This window comes from Girardinichthys multiradiatus, chromosome 21 (genome assembly GCF_021462225.1).
Source record: "Girardinichthys multiradiatus isolate DD_20200921_A chromosome 21, DD_fGirMul_XY1, whole genome shotgun sequence".
Taxonomy (NCBI): Eukaryota; Metazoa; Chordata; class Actinopteri; order Cyprinodontiformes; family Goodeidae; genus Girardinichthys; species Girardinichthys multiradiatus.
The window spans coordinates 41,943,268-41,962,261 of record NC_061813.1 but is presented as its reverse complement, the minus strand read 5'-3'; the positions used below and the strand labels follow the sequence as shown (position 1 = coordinate 41,962,261).

At 43.8% G+C, this 18,994-nt stretch overlaps 1 protein-coding gene across 2 annotated transcripts; it reads right to left on the bottom strand.

The window, feature by feature from the left end:
• Window positions 1–1,011: 1,011 nt before the first annotated feature.
• Window positions 1,012–18,601, bottom strand: LOC124857742 (leucine-rich repeat-containing protein 30-like). Of its 2 annotated transcripts, XM_047349138.1 has the most exons (9): window positions 18,351–18,601; window positions 8,964–9,255; window positions 4,819–5,247; window positions 4,080–4,211; window positions 3,250–3,363; window positions 2,732–2,866; window positions 2,515–2,648; window positions 2,279–2,327; window positions 1,012–2,201 (listed from the first exon to the last, which is right to left on the bottom strand). In XM_047349138.1, exons 3-9 carry the CDS (start codon window positions 4,969–4,971, stop codon window positions 2,046–2,048), a joined length of 873 nt encoding a protein of 290 aa, XP_047205094.1. In that variant the 5' UTR covers window positions 4,972–5,247; window positions 8,964–9,255; window positions 18,351–18,601; the 3' UTR covers window positions 1,012–2,045. The 2 variants fall into 2 exon arrangements, with proteins under 2 accessions (XP_047205094.1, XP_047205095.1); XM_047349139.1 differs by lacking the exon at window positions 8,964–9,255.
• Window positions 18,602–18,994: the final 393 nt, after the last annotated feature.

The window sequence follows — 18,994 nt, the reverse complement described above, 5'->3', positions numbered from 1 at the left end:
CTCACATATAAAGCCCTTAATGATCTAGCTCCATCATACATCAGAGATCTGATTGGTCCATATGTTCCTAACAGAGAACTTTGTTCTCAGACTGCAGGTTTACTGGTGGTTCCTAGAGTCTCTAGAAGTAGAATGGGAGGAAGATCCTTTAGTTATCAGGCTCCTCTCCTGTGGAACCAGCTCCCAGTTTTAGTCCATGAGGCAGACACCCTGTCTACTTTTAAGGCTAGGCTTAAAACTTTCCTTTTTGATAAAGCTTATAGTTAGAGTGGCTTAGTTTATCCTGAGCTATCTCTGTAGTTATGCTGCTATAGGCTTAGGCTGCTGGAGGACATAATGACCTCTTTCACCCTCTCTGCTACATTCTCACACTACTCTCCAGTTCTGCATTATTTGCTGTTATTTCAGCTTTTAACTTTGTTCTCTCTTTTTTCTTCCTAGAAGCTACACCTGGCCTGACTCTGTTTCTACCTGTGAAACCTTCCTGGAGGACAGCATTGTCCAAGCTTCTGCTGACAACAACTTAATGCTCACCTTCTACCGATGATCCAGTTGGTCCTGTCTTTTAGTGTTTAACCATTTCTCTCTCCTAGACATGGCGATTGACTGAGCTTCTACTGCGCTATATAAATAAAACTGAATTGAATTGAATTGTCATGTGAGGGTGACGTACCTTAATCCATTGTCCATGTCCTGAGTCTGAGGACTTTAACATTACAATGGAAGAAGTTCCAAAGATGTAGTTGAGTGTCTCAGCAGTAGGGAACCAGATTCACTCCAAGATGATGGCTCTGGACATTGGGGGATAGTCATGGCTGACACACGTGTTGCATTAGGGACAGGGATCGCATTTAAGAAAGAGGACCGGGACAGTGACGCACCTGGATCATGAAATACTGCAAAACAAAATCCTGATGCCTTTAAATCAGAGAATTAGATGATTATAAATTCCCCAACAGTCTGAAAGATCAGCGTCAGTTTACAGCAGAGGCAGAGACCACAGACAGGCTCTATAGTTCAAAGAAGAGGCTTTATTACGCTCCAATATACAGAGAAATGTAATCCATTTATACTTGAACGGAACTTTCAAGTTTAATGTAGAGTATTTGCAGATAGATTAGCAGTGTATGTATACTAAAGTTGGTTTCTAGATCATTTTCTGCAAAAAGAAATTTACTGCAGGCGGTTTTATATTTATACCTAAGTCCCCAAGGCATTGGACAATACTATTGTCCTCTGGAGCAAAAATAAGTACACCTGTTTTATTTTGGTTTCATTGGAGATAATGGAGAGCCACCCGGTGACTAACCTCTGGCAAGCATTGGTGCATAGCAGTGAGATCTTTAAGATCATCAGGATTCGGGGAAATGGAGATCTGTGTGTCATCAGGATAACGCTAATAAGACACACATGACTACATTTATTGTGTAAGAAGGCCCAATTCAATGTGACAAGGACCGGTCCAACTGTAGGCACTTGTGGAACACCTCAGGTCCAAGGGAGTGGGCAGTCTTGCCGGCTGTCACATGAACCAATGAATAACACTGGAGATCCTATTGTCCAAGCAGTCCGGGTTAATTTGGCATGATCCATATCGGAAGATGCTGACGGACCCAAAAGAACTAAAAGGGAAATTTCACCCCGTGTAACTGTGAGGAGGATGCTCTCTTCACCCCAGTAGATAAGGTGTTGAGACAGTTCTGTTTAGGCTCTGGATGACAGCAATCTTCCCAAACTGAAGCATCTTTAAGATGTACCAGGTAGAACATTATAAGAACCTGAGCAGGAACAGCATGAACATGACCCAGGCTGCTGTTTACCATCCTATAAAGGTGAAGCTCCCCGCTCTTCAACACCTATCCCGCAGGTGGGTAAAAACTCTGCCTCCATGTTTGTAGTCTGTAGGTCTGAAGTACTGATCACAGTTAGAAAGCTTCACTGTCAGGTCCTCAGGAAGTAAAAAGTCTCCACCCCCAGTTTATCTCGAGATCCCAGGTGTTACAGTCCCTGCCCCCTTTTTTCTCAATGTATAGGATGCCCCGCCCCTATTCCCTGCCAACTCTCAGGTAGCTGAAAAGGGCACCCAGCCCCCCCTCCATCACCTCCCTCAGAGGTTTCAGCAGCGGGTTGTGGATGATGTGGAGTCCTTTATCCAGAGGATGGCAGGCCAGCTTCTCCAAGTGGGACAGCTGATGCATCTCCTGAATACATCATCATCATCGTCTTCATCATTCTAATTATTATTATCATCTTGATCACTATTAGGTCATTTGTTTACCTGAGGAACATCCTTAATGTCGTTAAAGTCCAGATTCAGCAACTCCAATCTGCACAAAATCAAAAGGAAGCTGAGGTTTAAGAAGTTTAAGAAGTTCATTGTGTTTGTTGATGATTATTTGAAAATATGATATGATATGAAGGCATCCTGTCCTCCACCCCAGCACCACCACAGACATGTTCCACACCACGTCTGCTCCACCTGGTCATATGGTGTTACCTGTGAGGTGGTGTTACCTGGTAAGGAAGCAGAGGGCTTTGGGCAGAGAATGTAGGCTGTTTCCCTCCATGATGAGGATCTTGAGCTCCACCAGAGCCTGGATGTTCTCAGCCAGGTTCTCCAGACGGTTAGAGGACAGATCAAGGAACACCTGCAGAAACACAGGAGAACACTGGATCATCTGTTTGTCATTGTTGTTTGTGCTGAGCTGGTTTCTGGCTGATGAGGACGCACCAGGGCCTTCATGTTGTAGACACAGCCTGGAACATGAGCAATGAGGTTGTGACTGAGGTTGAGTTTCCTGAGTCCGGTCAGGTTGGACAGAGAAGATGGCAGTGAGGAAAGCTGGTTGTTGGCCAGACTCAGAACCTGAAACAGTGGACACATGGAGGTGAATGATCACAGATGCAGAACTACTGCATGAAACCTCCTGCTGTTCACCTCAAACTGGACTTTCTTCATTGGTTGGATAAATTAACAAGCCATCCATCTTAGGATGATAAACTACAGCCTGATTCATTCATTGTTCAAACTTTGTTCTCACCGACCCTCTCTGGATCCAGACGTTCAGGTCAACACTTTGAATAAAACTGTTATTAAAGCTGAGAGGAGAGTTATGAGTGAGAGAATATAAAACTGTTCTGAGTTCTGAACCAGTAACTCATAAAGTTCTGTCCAGAGTTGGTTTAGCTGAAAATGTCCCCGACATTGCAAGATGTTTCACAGCAGAGAGAACATAGAGAGAACATTACCTCCAGCTGTGTGCAGGCTCCCAGCTCTTCAGGGACTTCCGTCAGTCTGTTTCTGTAGACGAACAGAACCCGGAGTCTTCTCAGTTCTCCTATTTGTGCCGGCAGGCTGCTGAGCTGCAAACAGCAGCAACACAAAGGTTGACAAGGCTGCACACACATCAGAATCACATCATGTCACGACTGACAGGAAACTAGAGCTGAGATCAGGAGCAAACATCTGAAAGGTTCTCGCGACATGCAGTATGTTCAGCTTCACCCTCAGCTTCTGCTCAAAGCCTTGCATGAACAACCAGAAACTGAATTTCATGAAGTGTTGAGGCTGCTGAGGTTTGTCAGCACTAAGATGCAGCTGGTCGCATGCAGAGGGCAGCACTGCTGTTTCAGTCCCTGAGGAGTAAGTTGAAGGACAGGGCTGAAACTGGATCCTGTTGGATAACCAAAGCATTAGAACTTGTTTTTATAACCCAAAGACAGCAGCTGCTACTCGGAGTAGCTGCCTTGCTTATAGGCAGTCACAATCACAGCAAAACCTGAGGTTCTGCAGCTGGTTTCAGGTTCACCATTAGAACCAAAGACTTAATGAACAAAACCAGTTTTTCTCAGCTTATAAAAAGAGTACAACAAGATGCTGAAACTCCAGCTGCACCTGCTGAATTATGGGTAATGTAGGATATGGCGCTCATGTATCTGCTGCTCAGAATCTAACTGCGTTGTGAAGGTAGTTTTGTGGTTTTTAATCTCCTGAAAGCAGATCTGATAAAACATGTATGTTCTGACCCGATGCATGCTGAGGGGGGCTGAGACAGGAGAGACCTGGGGAGTGGGCTCACCTGGTTCCCCCAAAGATTCAGAACCACCAGGTTGGACAGCAGAGCCAGCTGAGGAGGGAGAACCTTCAGACTGTTGAGTGACAGGTTCAGCTTCTCCAGCTCCAGCAGCTCCCAAAGCTCACCTGGAATGTCCTGGAAGAAAAGCCCAATGGACAGATAAACATGGGCATAAAGTTCTGGTGTATGTCAGACTGATCTGAAGATTTGATCTGTTTAATAAAAACATTTGCATTAACGATCCACAAAACAGGACAGGTCCAGACTGCAACAAATAATCAGGACTGCAGAGAGAATAATCAGAGCTGACCTTCCCTCCATCCAGGACTTATACAGGTCAAGGGTCAAGAAAAGAGCTGCTAAAATCTCTGCAGACCCCACACACCCTGCACATAAACTGTTTAGAGTTTTACCTTCAGGTGGCGCTACAGAGCACTGTTTACTAAAACCAGCCGCCACAGAGACAGTTTCTTCCTCCAGACTGTTTCTCTGATGAACATTTAATAGAGTACAAAACAACAGCATACAGATGTTGCAAATGCACCTTTTATTATATATGTGTATATTGTACATTGTAAATATGTATATTATGTAATACAAAAACAAAAAAAAAGAGCAAAGTGTACCGGAGTCAAATTCCTTGTTTGTATGTACGAACTTGGCAATAAAGCTGATTCTGATTCTGATTCTGATTTTGGTTTCTGGTGGAATCACTGCTGGTTCCCTCCCTCTGGTACTGTACCTTCAGTCCACGGCGAGCCAGGCTCAGGACGTTGTATCCAGACTGTCTGGTGGTGAATCTTCGGATTCTGTCTGCTGATGTCAGGCTGTCCTCCCTGCCCAGGCTCTTCCCTTTCTCCTCCTTCACCTCCTCCCTGCACAAATTCCCTCCCATTACCTCCTTCTTCTCTTCTTCTCCCCCAGACAGGTGTTTACACCTGGAACCAGGCTGATCTCAGACCGCCACCATATGTCTGTGCGTTTCTATCCCCAGTGGTGTTTTTGTTATTACTCTCCTAAAGCCAGATTCTGATGTCCTCTTGCTCGTATCCCCCAGAGTTTCTTCTGTCTAGATGGATGGCAGAGGTCCAGATTTGTGATGTTACAGTGCAGCCCACGTTCTTTTGTCCAGATGTTTCTCAGCTCCGGGAGGCGGACCAGTTCTGTCTACCTGCAAGTGAAAAACAGAGATGCTGAAACAACCTTTGATTGTTAGTGAGACCTGCGTTAGTTTTAGATCCAGGTCTTTATAGAGGAAGACCCTGTCAATAAAATCATACGCACAAGTGTCTAAATGAGTAAATGTAAGTAGATAAATATAAATAAATGTAAGGTTTGTATTTACGCCTTGTTGTCAACTTATAAACTCATGTGACATCAGATGTTTCATCTGTAAGAATACAACTTTAGAATTACAACTTTACAACAATACAAGTACGAATTTAAAACCCCTGATGAAGTTACACTCCTTACCAGTTGGTGGCGGTAATGCACCTGACAGTTGTTCGCCAACCCCCTTGTGACAAATGCTGTTCCCCTGCAAAGATCTGTTCCCCGTGTTGGGAACGCAGCCAGAGAGGCAGATCTGACCGTCTTCAGAGTAGAGGTGTACAATACTGGGAATTTTGGTATCGATCTGATACCAAATAAAGACAGGGCTATTATAGCCAATAATATAGGTACTTCAACACCAGCCGCTCAAAGGATTTCTTGACCACAGACGTCAGGGCTACAGGCTTGTAGTCATTTAATCCTACGATGGTGGGTTTCTTGGGAACCGGGATGATGGTGGATCGTTTGATGCAGGAGGGGACCTCACATTTCTCCAGTGACATGTTGAAGATCCTTGTGAAGATTGGAGCGAGTTGATTTGCACAGGCTTTCAGGCATGATGGGGAGACGTTATCAGGTCCTCCAGCTTTCTTTGTTTTCATGCACTGAAAGAGCCTGTTTACATCTTCCTCTGAGATCTTTAGTGCAGGCAGAGGATCTGAAGGTAGGGGGTTGGTTGTTTTAGGGGTCAAATTTGTTCCTGAATGGGATGTGGAGGGGATGATTTGAAGTGTGAACGGCTTCTTGTCATGTCTGCAGTAGAAGCCATTCAGACGGTTGGCCAGGAGACGACTCTGTTCAGGATGGGTGGAGGGGCTCCTATAGGCAGTCAGGTTTCTCAGACCGGTCCATACAGCTGAAGTGTCACCAGTAGAAAGGCTGTTCTTCAGCTTCTCACTGTAGCTTCTCTTGGCTGCTTTAATCTCCTTTGTTAGTCTGTTCCTGGCCTGCTTGTACCGCGCCCAATCTCCACTACTGTGAGCTTCTTCCTTATCCCTGCGCAGATAGCGCAGGGATAAGGAAGAGAGCAATACATGTTTCACATTGTCCACAGCCCAAGATTTGCGCTCCTTGGACCATTGAAACCGATGTTTGGCATTGGCATGAGTGACCAAAGGTTTGGCTATAGCAGCCCAGCCGTGTATATTGACCCTGTGGAGCTCCTGACGGACAGTTCTGGTGGAAACAGGAGAGTTGAGGTGCACATTTAATTCTGCCGTGATTTGGGCAGCAGTGGTTTTATGTTTTTTGGATACAATCCAGGTTAGCACCCGAACATCCCTTTCAGACAGCTTCCTCTTACGTCCACAGTTAATCCTATTGGATGTGGTTCGTCCTTCTTGGTGGTATGCTGACATTACCCTGGATACCGTGGCACTTGATACATCACAAAGACTTGCTGTCTTGGTCACAGATGCGCCAGCAAGACGTGCACCAACAATTTGTCCTCTTTTGAACTCTGGTATGTCACCCATAATGTTGTGTGCATTTCAATATTTTGAGCAAAACTGTGCTCTTACCCTGCTAATTGAACCTTCACACTCTGCTCTTACTGGTGCAATGTGCAATCAATGAAGACTGGCTACCAGGCTGGTCCAATATAGCCATGAAACCTCCCACACTAAAATGACAGGTGTTTCACTTTCATTGTCCAACCCCTGTATGTCTTGCTGTATTCAGTTGCATATCTTTATTAGTAACGTCCTACTATGTCTCCTGGGTGTTTTGGTTCCCATTTGTGTTTTTCATTATTGTTCATGGTCTTCTTTATCTTGCTATACTCAGTGTTTGTCATGAGTTAGATGTTACTTTCTTATTTATCCCTTGTGTTTAGTTTCTTAGTTTATTCCATGGTTACTCAGGATTATTTCCCTTAGGTTTATATATGTTTTTCCTTCTTTATTTAGTGTTCTGCATGTGTCTGTTTAGTTTCAGTGTGTTCCTTCAGTTGCTCAGCAATTAATCTCATTCTACCCACCTGTGCCTGCCCTCTCCTCTCTTCTTCCCTGTATATAAACTCTCTGCAGCTTATTGCTGGATTCTACTGATGGCTTACCTGCTCCCTGTCTATTGCTCCTCCTTATTTTTCCATGCCAGTTGTTTCCCATCATGTCTCCGGTCTCCAGTCTTAACTGTAAGTTTCCACTTGATCTCTGGTTCCATCTGCGCATGGGTCCATTTGCAAACACATACTGACAGTCTTGCCATTTTCAGTTTTTTACTATTGTCATTAAGGTGTTGCCATATTCGGTTGTTTAGGATTAATAAATTCCTGCCGTTGTTTACTACTGTTGCCAATGTATTGTCGTATTTAGTTGTTAATTATTGTTAGTAAGGTCCTACCTTTTGCAGTTGTTTATTTTTGTCATCAAAGGCTTGCCATATTCAGTTGTTTATTACAGTTATTAAGGTCTTTCTGTATTCGGTTGTTTATTATTGCTTATAGGGTGCTGCCGTATTCAGTTGCTTATTATTGTTAGTAAGTCTTGCCATATATGATCATTCCTTTTGTTTAGTTTCTCAGGGCCCATTCACGCGGCTGGTCCGGTCCCGGAATCGGTAGAAGTGAGAACATTCACACCTTCAGTTGGCCCGGTTTGCTTTTTAGACAGGACCAAACGACGTCATGCAATTGCAACAGATTGTTTCGGGGCAGTATTGGGCTGAACGAGAAGAGAAAAAGCACGAAGCACCTCTTTACTACTCCATGTAGCTGCATAAAACATTTCCAAACTCTTTCGTCTTCGCACTTTTGTTGTTCCTCTTCTTCTACACAAATGCACTGTTTTTATGTCACATCCTCTCTTCCTGCTTCTGGTACACTGGTCCGGCATGCGTTCACACTGCAAGCGAACTGCTCCAGGGTCTGGATAAACCATGCCAAACCACCAGTTGTACCCTTGCCAGGGTACTGTTCTCTGGTCTGTTTCAGGGGCTGAGATGGGTTCCAGAAGCTAGACTCTGGAATGGTACAAAGCATTCCAAAGGTCTGGTGTGAAAGCACTGTCAGTTAAATCTGTTCTCTGTGCATGTTGGTTTGTTCCCTTATGTTATTAATATGTTCCGTTTTACCACCCTTTGTGTCTAAGTTCAGCTCTCACTGTGTTCTCTTGAACCTCTTATTGCTGTTGACTTATGATACATTCAGGAGTCAGAATGTTTAGGTAGTAAAAATGATGCTGAAGCAACAATGATAAAAACAAAAATAATGGGCTGTATGACTCCAACTACAAAGGAAAATGAAACAAGTAAATGTGGTTAATTGAACATAAACTCTCACTTCAAAGACTTTGTTAATTTATCATTTGATTATTGATCATCTGATTCAGTTTGTCTGTCATGTTTCCAGGATGTTTTCTAACCCACATGCAAAATCAAATCAGGACTCTGGGTGTGTTTTGAAGATTTTAGTTACAATAAGGAACAAATTGAAATCAATTATGGGGCTTCAGTGGTTCTGTTCTGTGGCGTCTGGGGAAAGGAGAAAGCAGTTCAGATGAGGCAGGGAAAAATGATGAGAGGATGTCTGAGTAAATCATTGAATGATCTGCTTACTGTTCTGAGGTTGAAGGTAGAGCTTTGAGGAGAGAAATTATCCTGGTGGAGGCTTGAGGAACAGAGGTCAGTTGAATCCAAAGTACTTCTGACTTGAATGACAACGGTGAAGGTCCATGATCCAGGCGGGAATTGAATAGAGAGTGTTGGAAAGCGGGCAGGCAGAGAATTGAAGTAGACATATGAGCTGCTGGCAGCAACTGTGGGTGGTTTCCTGGAGATGACAGTCTTGGAGGATTCTTTGAAGAGCAAGGTCCAGAAATCGTGCAGAAAACAATGGGAAGTCACCAACCTGGAAAGCACAGAGAATGAATGACAAAAAACATGAATAAACTATACTTCTAAAATGAATTATAACCACTCAAGGAAATGTCTTGGCTGGTCTCTACCAGCTAGGTTGAGCATCAGGCGAAAATAAGTAATCTCAAAGCTCCTTATATCTTGCAACAGCCTAATGAGAGAATAGCCGGCAGGTGTGCAGACACGCGGCGGCGGCCACGCCCACCTTCAGAGATCCTCTGTTCAGGAGAGAACACATCCATGCACACAAATTCACACCCACACAGAAGAACCAGAAGAATGAGAAGCCTCAAAATCCTGAATACGAGAACCATCAAAAATAAAGGAGCAAAAGATCCATGAAAGTTCCTCTGGGCACTAGCCCTCCCAGTCCACAAGATTTTAGAAGCCACTGCCCTGTTTATGGACATATTCTGCAAACCTAATCGTCGGGCTGGAGTTTTTTGTTATGTGTTTGACTGTGTTTTGACTCCCAGTAGGCGCTAGTGCTCAGCAGTGGTGGAGACAGGTGTTTTCCATCCCGGTGATTGAGTCCTGGAGTACTTAAGCAGGAAGCAGCCAGCATCTCATCGCTCGAGTATTAGCCTCTGTGGTAGCTACTCAGCCAACCTCGCACAAACCAGGTTTTGAGTACTTTGCCTTCGACTATGTTTAACCGTTTTTTGTTCTTCTTAGTGAACTGAACCGGCGACTACCTGGAGGTTACCCAGGTTGGCCGGGGTGGCTTAATTTCACACTAGCTTCATTCCAAGGACTTCCCCAGGATAGATCTACCACACATACCTACCTGTCACTGAACTCTGGATTTTCCCCGGCTGGCTGCTTCCGGACTCAGATCTCTGGAGCTCATTCAACCTAACCTGTCCACCCTCCACCTCATTGCTGACGCTTCGCCTGCACTTCAAGTTCTAGCCCTTGTAACCAAGGAATCATCGGACTTACCATTGTTTCTTCCTTCACTTCTTCTTCAGTTCAAATCCCTCTCCCCCTGGCGGATTGCTTACCCCCTCCTAGTAAGAAACATAACACATTTAAATTCCGGTTTCGTTTACTGTGCCACTTACCTGACGTTTCCCTTTACAGTTGTTCCTGCTCACCGTACCGCTCCAGTCACCTTAAATAAACTTTTCAAACTTGTACCTGTTTCCCTTGAGCGTGATTCTGCATGCAGGGTGACCGTGAATGTCCAGGGGGGGTGAAGGGCACCTGGAAGGAGGGCACAGGGGACTTGTGACCAAGGTTTGACGAAACAAACGAGATGGATTCTGAGGATGGAAGGAAGTTTGAAATGAAGAGGAGACGGACTGAGGACAGAGTCTATTTCAAAGGGGCCTATGTACACTGCCTGGCCTAAAAACATTTTGCCACCAAACAAAAAGGTCACACACTAATATTTTGTGGGACCGCTGCTGTGGCATTGTGTCGATAAGCTTCTGCAATGTCATAAGATTTATTTCCAGCCAGTGTGGCATTCATTTTTCAACAAGATCTTGCATTGATGATGGTAGAGTCAAAGCCTTCTCAAGTACATCCCAAAGATTCTCAATGGGGTTAAGGTCTGGACTCTGGTGGCCAATCCATGCATGAGAATGATGTCTCATGCTCCCTGAACCTCTCTTTCACAATTGGAGCCCGATGAATGCTGGCATTGTCATCTTGGAATATACCCGTACCATCAGGGAAGAAAAGATCCATTGATGGAGTAACCTGGTCATTCAGTTTATTCAGGTAGTCAGTTGACCTCATTCTTTGAACACATACTGTTGCTGAACCCAGACCTGACCACCTGCAGCAACCCCAGATCATAGCACTGCCCCTACAGGCTGGTACAGTAGGCGCTAGGCATGATGGGTGGTTCACTTCACCTGCCTCTCTTCTAAAGATATATTTTTTGGCACTAGCGGCCTTTATCTTTATTTTTTGACAGTAGGCAGACAGGAAAGAGGGATAGAGAGAGGAGGAGACATTCGGCAAATGTCACCGGGTCCGGGACTCGAACCCGGGATGGCCGCTTCGAGGACTGTAGCCTCCGTATATGGTCGTGCGCTTAACCCCTACACCATCCGCGCCACGCCCACCTGCCTCTCTTCTTACCCTGATGGCCCATCACTCTGGAACAGGGTCAATCTGGACTCATCAGACCATATGACCTTCTTCCATTGTTCCAGAGTCCAATCTTTATGCTCCATAGAAAATTGAAGCCTTTTTTTCCAGTTAGCCTCACTGATTAGTGGTTTTCTTAAGGCTACACAGCTGTTCAGTCCCAATCCTTAAGTTCGCTTCACATTGTGCGTGTGGAAATGCTCTTACTTTCACTATTAAACATAGCCCAGAGTTCTACTGTTGTTTTCCATCCATGTGATTTCTCCAAACGTTTAAGTGATAGTCGATCACGATAATTCAGGATTGTTTTCTGGCCACATTTGTTCCTCGAAGACGATGGATCCCCACTATCCTTCCAGTTTTTAATAATGCGTTGGACAGTTCTTATCCTAGTTTTGGTAGTTTCTACAATCTCCTTAGATATTTTCTCTGTTTGATGCATGCCAATAGTTTGACCCTTCTGAAACAGACTGACCTTTTCTCCACGACCACAGGATGTGTCTTTAGACATGGCTGTTTAAGAAATGAGAAGCAACTCATTGCACCAGTTGGGGTTAAATAACTTGTTGCCAGCTGAAACATAATCACCCATGCAGTAATTATCCAATGAGAGGCTCGTACCTAGTTGCTTAGTTAAATCCAGGTGGAGACTTTTTTTTGGCCGGGCAGTGTATCTGGGGAGAGTTCTTTGGATGTGGATTTGAGTTGGCTCTTTCTGGTAGAGAGCCAGAACTTTTGACTTGGTAAGGTAAGGTAAGGTAAGTTTATTTATATAGCGCTTTTCAGTAACGAGACACTCAAAGCGCTGTACATACAATTACAATACAATCACAAAGAAAATAAACACAGATACAGACACAGAAAAACAAATCAAATGATACTACAATCCTTCTAAGAAATCTAGGGGGATAATGTGAAGCAGGTGACCTTTTGAGGTTCACCAAGCGGCTGTTTTGTTTAGCTGTGCAGTTTAGAGTGCCAATGGTGTTATTCCAGATTCGTTTACAGGGGTGGAAATAATGTTGTACAGAGGTGACTGAATTTTTTTGTCCAGCAAGGAAAAGTGGGGGTTGATAAACAAGAGATGACATGGAAGGACATAGTCCAGTAGCTGAGGAAATGTTGCGGTTATGGGCATGCTCCACCTATGGCAACTGTGAGCTCCAAGTAGAGGGATTAGAGGAGCAGAGGGCATGAAGCATAGCCATCAGTTCTTGGTTTATCTTTTCAGTTTGGCTATTGGTCTGCGGATGGAAACCAGAACTGAGAGCTGCCTTGTTCCCAGGGTTTGCCCTGAACTCCCTCCACACTCGGGACACAAAAAGGGGGCCATGGTAAGATAAAATCTTTCAAAGGAGTCCATGACGACAGAAAACAAGCTTAACAGATGCTTTTTAAGAGGTTTCAAATGACAAGTGGATTACCAAGGGGGGATCCCTAGACTAGGGATATTTGGCAACGGCTAAGGGATGAAGAAGGACACTAGGAGGTTGATTGTAGTTCTGATTTCTGGCAAAGATTTAGCAGGCTACAACATCCTCTCTTACATCTTTTTTTAAGAGAGGGCCAACAAAAAAACTTTGTCAGATCAGAGTAATTTAGGTTTTCACGGTGAGGTAAGGTTTTTATGGTCTGTCCAAATGATGACTGGGTGTTCCATTTCCTCTAACCGATGTTGCTGTTCTTCAAAAGCCATTTTGACAGCAAGTCAAACATTTCAAACATCCCATCTCCATCATTATAGTTTCTCTCAAAGAAGATTAAATGACAAGAAAATAGGTGCGTGGATGGACCTTATTATTAGTCCCGCAGATTTGGGAATCTCAGAGGATCTGAGTCATTGACCTCCATGATCAACTGCCTCATGGGGTCATCATTAAACCACTCCTGTATGTTGTTTTGTACCGTTCACCAGGCCCTTATTCAAAACTTTAGATCAGTCCTGAGATTTCTTATTTGATTTAGTGTTAAATACTGATAAGGTCATTAAAGTGGGGGATTTTAACATTCACGTTGGCACTGAAAGTGATAGCTTTAATGTAGCCTTGAATGCTGTCTTAGATTCAGTTGGCTTTGCCCAAAACATCCACAGACCTACTCACTCCTGTTTTCATACTGTCCTTTGGATCTTGTGCTGATATATGCTTTGAGTGTGAACAAATAACAGTATTTTCTCATAACCCTGTTCTTTCTGAATATTTTTAAATTACTGAGCTTGATTCAACTGAGTGCTCCACCCATGAAAGAAAACCTTATCCTTATCTACTACTTTAAAGCGCAACGCCAGGAAACTGGAGAGAAAAAGGCACTCTACACACCTAGAGAACTCCTACTTAATCTGGAAAAATAGTCTGTTGTTGATAAAAAAGACACTAAGCCAAACTAGAACAGCATATTTCTCATCAATAATAAAAGAGAATAAGAATAATCCTAGATTTATTTTTAATACAGTTGCTTAACTTACACAGAGTCATAGCCTCTATGTCATGACCCACCTCTCCTCCAGGAGACAACATCTCCACTTGAAAGTAACAAGAACTTTCTTCGTTCACAACTGTACATCTCCTGTCAGCCACACCCGCTTGCCTCTCTCCCTCACTGAACCGACCATTTAAAACCGGACCCCTGCTATTTTCTCCTGTTTTTCAATAAACCTCCTAAACCTGAACTCTGCCTCCGTAATTGTGCTCTGCACTAGAGTCATCTGATTATCTGCCATGACACTTGAAGCTCCACATTTATATATAAATCTATTTTTCTATAATAACTTGGAGAGATTTGACCTTTTGTGTTGAACCTGCTATGCAGGACTGCAGAACCTGCATAGTGGCTGTGACATCAAATTTTCACGATTAATCCAATTACACTCATGGAAAGGAAACTGTCGGGGTCTGGGAGACTTGTTGCCTCCCACTTACTGTGCTTAGTCACCAGAAGGCGCCAGAGCTCCTTGTGGAGGTGTGCAGCAGGTGTCGCTTCTCATCAATCAAGTCCGGAGGTTTAAAAGGAGCGAGCAGTCAGCACTTCGTTGCCTGAGTGTTTGCCATTAGTGGAAACTAAACTGGCCAAGTAAGCGTTGCTTCCTGACCCTTAGGATTTCCAAGAATTAACTTTTTTTTGTGCTCCTTCTCAGGATATTTCCTGACCTCCAGTCCCAGTGTCGCTTCTCTAGTCAGATCCAAGTATCTCTGATTCCAAGCTCCCTCATTCTACCAAGCTCCAGCTGGCTGTCTCCAAGCTCCAAGCCTCCAAGCAACCTGCAAGCGTACAAAGCCCACACTCCACCGTGAGTAACAGAGTCAACCACCAAGTGCTCAACTCACCTCTGTCTGGCAACCATCAATCCTGGAAAAGGCAATTCAAACTTGTGTTAATCCAAGTCGTCCATCTGAAGACTACAAGTCCAACTTCAACAAACAAACATCCACCGACCTCAGAGGCTCTACATCGTTTTCCCCCTCTGGCGGTTTCCTCCAGCTCCTTTCTGTAAGCAAACTATTCTCTACAAATTTAAAGATTCACCTCAAGATCATTCATCCACTTACCAGTCCTTCCTCTCCATACAGTTGGTGTGTTTCCAGTTCCAGGTCTAGTACCTGAAGCCTCTGTTTAGAGAAAATGAACAAACCTTTTTCTGTCTCCTGAGTGTGTTCTGCATGTGGGTCAAATCCGTTAAAACTACCATGACAGAAACATTGATAAAATATTTTAAAAAGTAAATTAATGCCACTGAAATGAACAGTTGCTGATATATATGGTCATAAATCTCACTAAAAAGGCATTTCCAGACTACTCCTTTGCATTTTGTTGCTCTCTTTTCTGGGAACCCCGGCAGTAAACGGGCTGCCGCTGCAATGGCAGCAACACAGACAGCAGCGAAGAAACTGATGCTTGTTTAGATACATTTCAGTCACTATCAGAGAGGCGCAGAAGAGTCAGGAGAAGAAAGTGACCCTTCATCAGATGGCAGAGCACCAGCGCTGCGGTGTGCGGATGAAAATCATCCAGGGTTACAGTAAATACGGCTCTGAGTGAAACAACCAGAGGTGAAGCTGAGCAGCAGCAGCAACACAAGGGATGATTCAAGATCTGAAGACACCACCTGGTGTCATTTTTAACTATATTAGAATCTTCAGAGAAACATTTATTTAAACATATTGTATGCGCATGTAATTTATCTTATTTTAATAACGATAAAAATTTCAGATTATTATTAATAATAAAATAATAATTTCGTATTTTTAATTAGTAGCATAACTGCCGATATCTAAATGTTTGGCAACCAGGAAGTGTTCTCACCTGCTGAGCCTGGATCTGTTTAGCAACAGCAGCAACAACCTTTTCTTTAGAGATCTTTTCCCATCAGATGCTCTGAACAGCGAGGCTATAGACTCTGCTTCAACGTCCTCCTTCCTCTGCAGATATCTGACCTCTGACATCATTTCTCTGGTCAATTCAGAGGATTCTTGTTCAAAGCAGTTTGCTGAAAAGTCCTTTGATCAGACCTGGCTGTGCTTGGTGGGACCAGCCCATCTGTTCCTCCTCAGTTTTCCAGCTCTGATCCAGGCAGCTCTGATCCTCATCCCTTCAGGAAAGTAGTGCAGACTAACGGCTGCTGTCGTAGTGTTGCTGCCACCACCAGCAATGCACCGTTTCACCATATTAACGCTGTTTTTAACGCAACTTGGCTTCTACCTGAACCGTTTATCATTGACGCACACACAATGAATGACCTGATACTACCCTTTAGACGTCATTTCCTCGCAAAATTTAACAACACAATATGCTTATTTTGGGTGAATTTTCTCTTATCGTGTCTTTAATTCTGATATAATGTCATTTACTGCCCAGTTCCTTTAACATTAAAATGTTTTCTTTCAATTTCTGCATTTGTGGAAAAAGTGAGTCAGAGGCACTTTAATAACTCGGCTCAAACCGACCCTGAACTCGTCAGATTGGACTGGGTTATATACAGGTCCTTCTCAAAATATTAGCATATTGTGATAAAGTTCATTATTTTCCATAATGTCATGATGAAAATTTAACATTCATATATTTTAGATTCATTGCACATTAACTGAAATATTTCAGGTCTTTTATTGTCTTAATACGGATGATTTTGGCATACAGCTCATGAAAACCCAAAATTCCTATCTCACAAAATTAGCATATTTCATCCGACCAATAAAAGAAAAGTGTTTTTAATACAAAAAACGTCAACCTTCAAATAATCATGTACAGTTATGCATTCAATACTTGGTCGGGAATCCTTTGGCAGAAATGACTGCTTCAATGTGGCGTGGCATGGAGGCAATCAGCCTGTGGCACTGCTGAGGTCTTATGGAGGCCCAGGATGCTTCGATAGCGGCCTTTAGCTCATCCAGAGTGTTGGGTCTTGAGTCTCTCAACGTTCTCTTCACAATATCCCACAGATTCTCTATGGGGTTCAGGTCAGGAGAGTTGGCAGGCCAATTGAGCACAGTGATACCATGGTCAGTAAACCATTTACCAGTGGTTTTGGCACTGTGAGCAGGTGCCAGGTCGTGCTGAAAAATGAAATCTTCATCTCCATAAAGCTTTTCAGCAGATGGAAGCATGAAGTGCTCCAAAATCTCCTGATAGCTAGCTGCATTGACCCTGCCCTTGATAAAACACAGTGGACCAACACCAGCAGCTGACACGGCACCCCAGACCATCACTGACTGTGGGTACTTGACACTGGACTTCTGGCATTTTGGCATTTCCTTCTCCCCAGTCTTCCTCCAGACTCTGGCACCTTGATTTCTGAATGACATGCAGAATTTGCTTTCATCCGAAAAAAGTAGTTTGGACCACTGAGCAACAGTCCAGTGCTGCTTCTCTGTAGCCCAGGTCAGGCGCTTCTGCCGCTGTTTCTGGTTCAAAAGTGGCTTGACCTGGGGAATGCGGTACCTGTAGCCCATTTCCTGCACACGCCTGTGCACGGTGGCTCTGGATGTTTCTACTCCAGACTCAGTCCACTGCTTCCGCAGGTCCACCAAGGTCTAGAATCGGCCCTTCTCCACAATCTTCCTCAGGGTCCGGTCACCTCTTCTCGTTGTGCAGCGTTTTCTGCCACACTTTTTCCTTCCCACAGACTTCCCACTGAGGTGCCTTGATACAGCACTCTGGGAACAGCCTATTCGTTCAGAAATGTCTTTCTGTGTCTTACCCTCTTGCTTGAGGGTGTCCATAGTGGCCTTCTGGACAGCAGTCAGGTCGGCAGTCTTACCCATGATTGGGGTTTTGAGTGATGAACCAGGCTGGGAGTTTTAAAGGCCTCAGGAATCTTTTGCAGGTGTTTAGAGTTAACTCGTTGATTCAGATGATTAGGTTCATAGCTCGTTTAGAGACCCTTTTAATGATATGCTAATTTTGTGAGATAGGAATTTTGGGTTTTCATGAGCTGTATGCCAAAATCATCCGTATTAAGACAATAAAAGACCTGAAATATTTCAGTTAGTGTGCAATGAATCTAAAATATATGAATGTTAAATTTTCATCATGACATTATGGAAAATAATGAACTTTATCACAATATGCTAATCTTTTGAGAAGGACCTGTATTTGTAGATGCTGGATGGATTCTTGTGTTTTATAAATAAAGTGAGTTGAATAAAATGGTGAGGGACGGATTAGACAAGCACATAAACTGACGATGCTTTATGTCATTTTGTCTGCTCAACAGAAAACAGAACCAGCTGGTGAGACAGAACCTGTAACAGGACCTGTAATCTGTTCTGCTGTGAGCCCGCAGGCATTTGTTTCCTCCTGGTTGTGAACTGATATTCTTAATAACTTCAGCTCTGAGACAAACCCTCAGCAGCTGCTGAAAACGACCCACTCAGATAATAATCGGCAGATTAAACATCATCTGAAAAGTCAGAACATGAAAATCTTTAGGCATTGGTACCAAAAGGTTCTTTCTGACACTTTAAGACCCAAACATCCATAAAGGTCTCCTACCTGAGGAATCAAAACCTTCACAGCGTTGTAACAGAGGAGCAGCGATGGACGATGAGGAACATCTGACCAGATCAGATTGTTGAGTTCAGTGAAGATATGTTCTTTTAGAGACCAGACTGGTTCTGAGTGTTTACAGAGAGGAGGAGCTCTATTTCAGGAGCAGAGCTAATGAAAACACAGACACACACACACAGCTGCTGCTGTCTGTCAGCCGACTGCTTGGAGCTGCTCATAGCTCCATGCTCACTGACACCACACTCCATTCATCTGTCGTCTTCCTCTGAGATCAGGTCCTGGTGGTAACAGGCCCAGGAGTGACCTGTTACAGGTCCAGCTGTCCTTTTTCAGGCACCACACTCCAGGTCGTTCTGGGGGTCCCAGGACGTCATCGCTCCAGAAGGAACATTTAGTCTCTCCAGTGTAATCTGGAACTTCTCCTCCATGTTGTCATTACGTTAGATTTTCTCTGATTGTCTGTCTGCTGTCGTCGGAAACCTGGTTTTCAGATCAGAAACAAACTCACTGCAAAGGTTTTATTAAATAATACAGGTAAAACAAGCAAGAAGCCCAACATGTACAACAGAACCAGAACCCACATCCTGTCTACATGTGTCCTGTTTATTTTCCATGATCTTTGTTAGAAC

Bases quoted from the DNA above. Each gene is read 5' to 3' on its own strand.
- LOC124857742 (XM_047349138.1), bottom strand. From the start codon at position 4,971: ATGGGAGGGAATTTGTGCAGGGAGGAGGTGAAGGAGGAGAAAGGGAAG. The intron at 4,212-4,818 runs GTACAGTACCAG...CTTTTCTTCCAG, and splicing joins TGGCTCGCCGTGGACTGAAG to GACATTCCAGGTGAGCTTTG. The intron at 2,867-3,249 runs GTAATGTTCTCT...CCACTGTTTCAG, and splicing joins GAGCCTGCACACAGCTGGAG to GTTCTGAGTCTGGCCAACAA.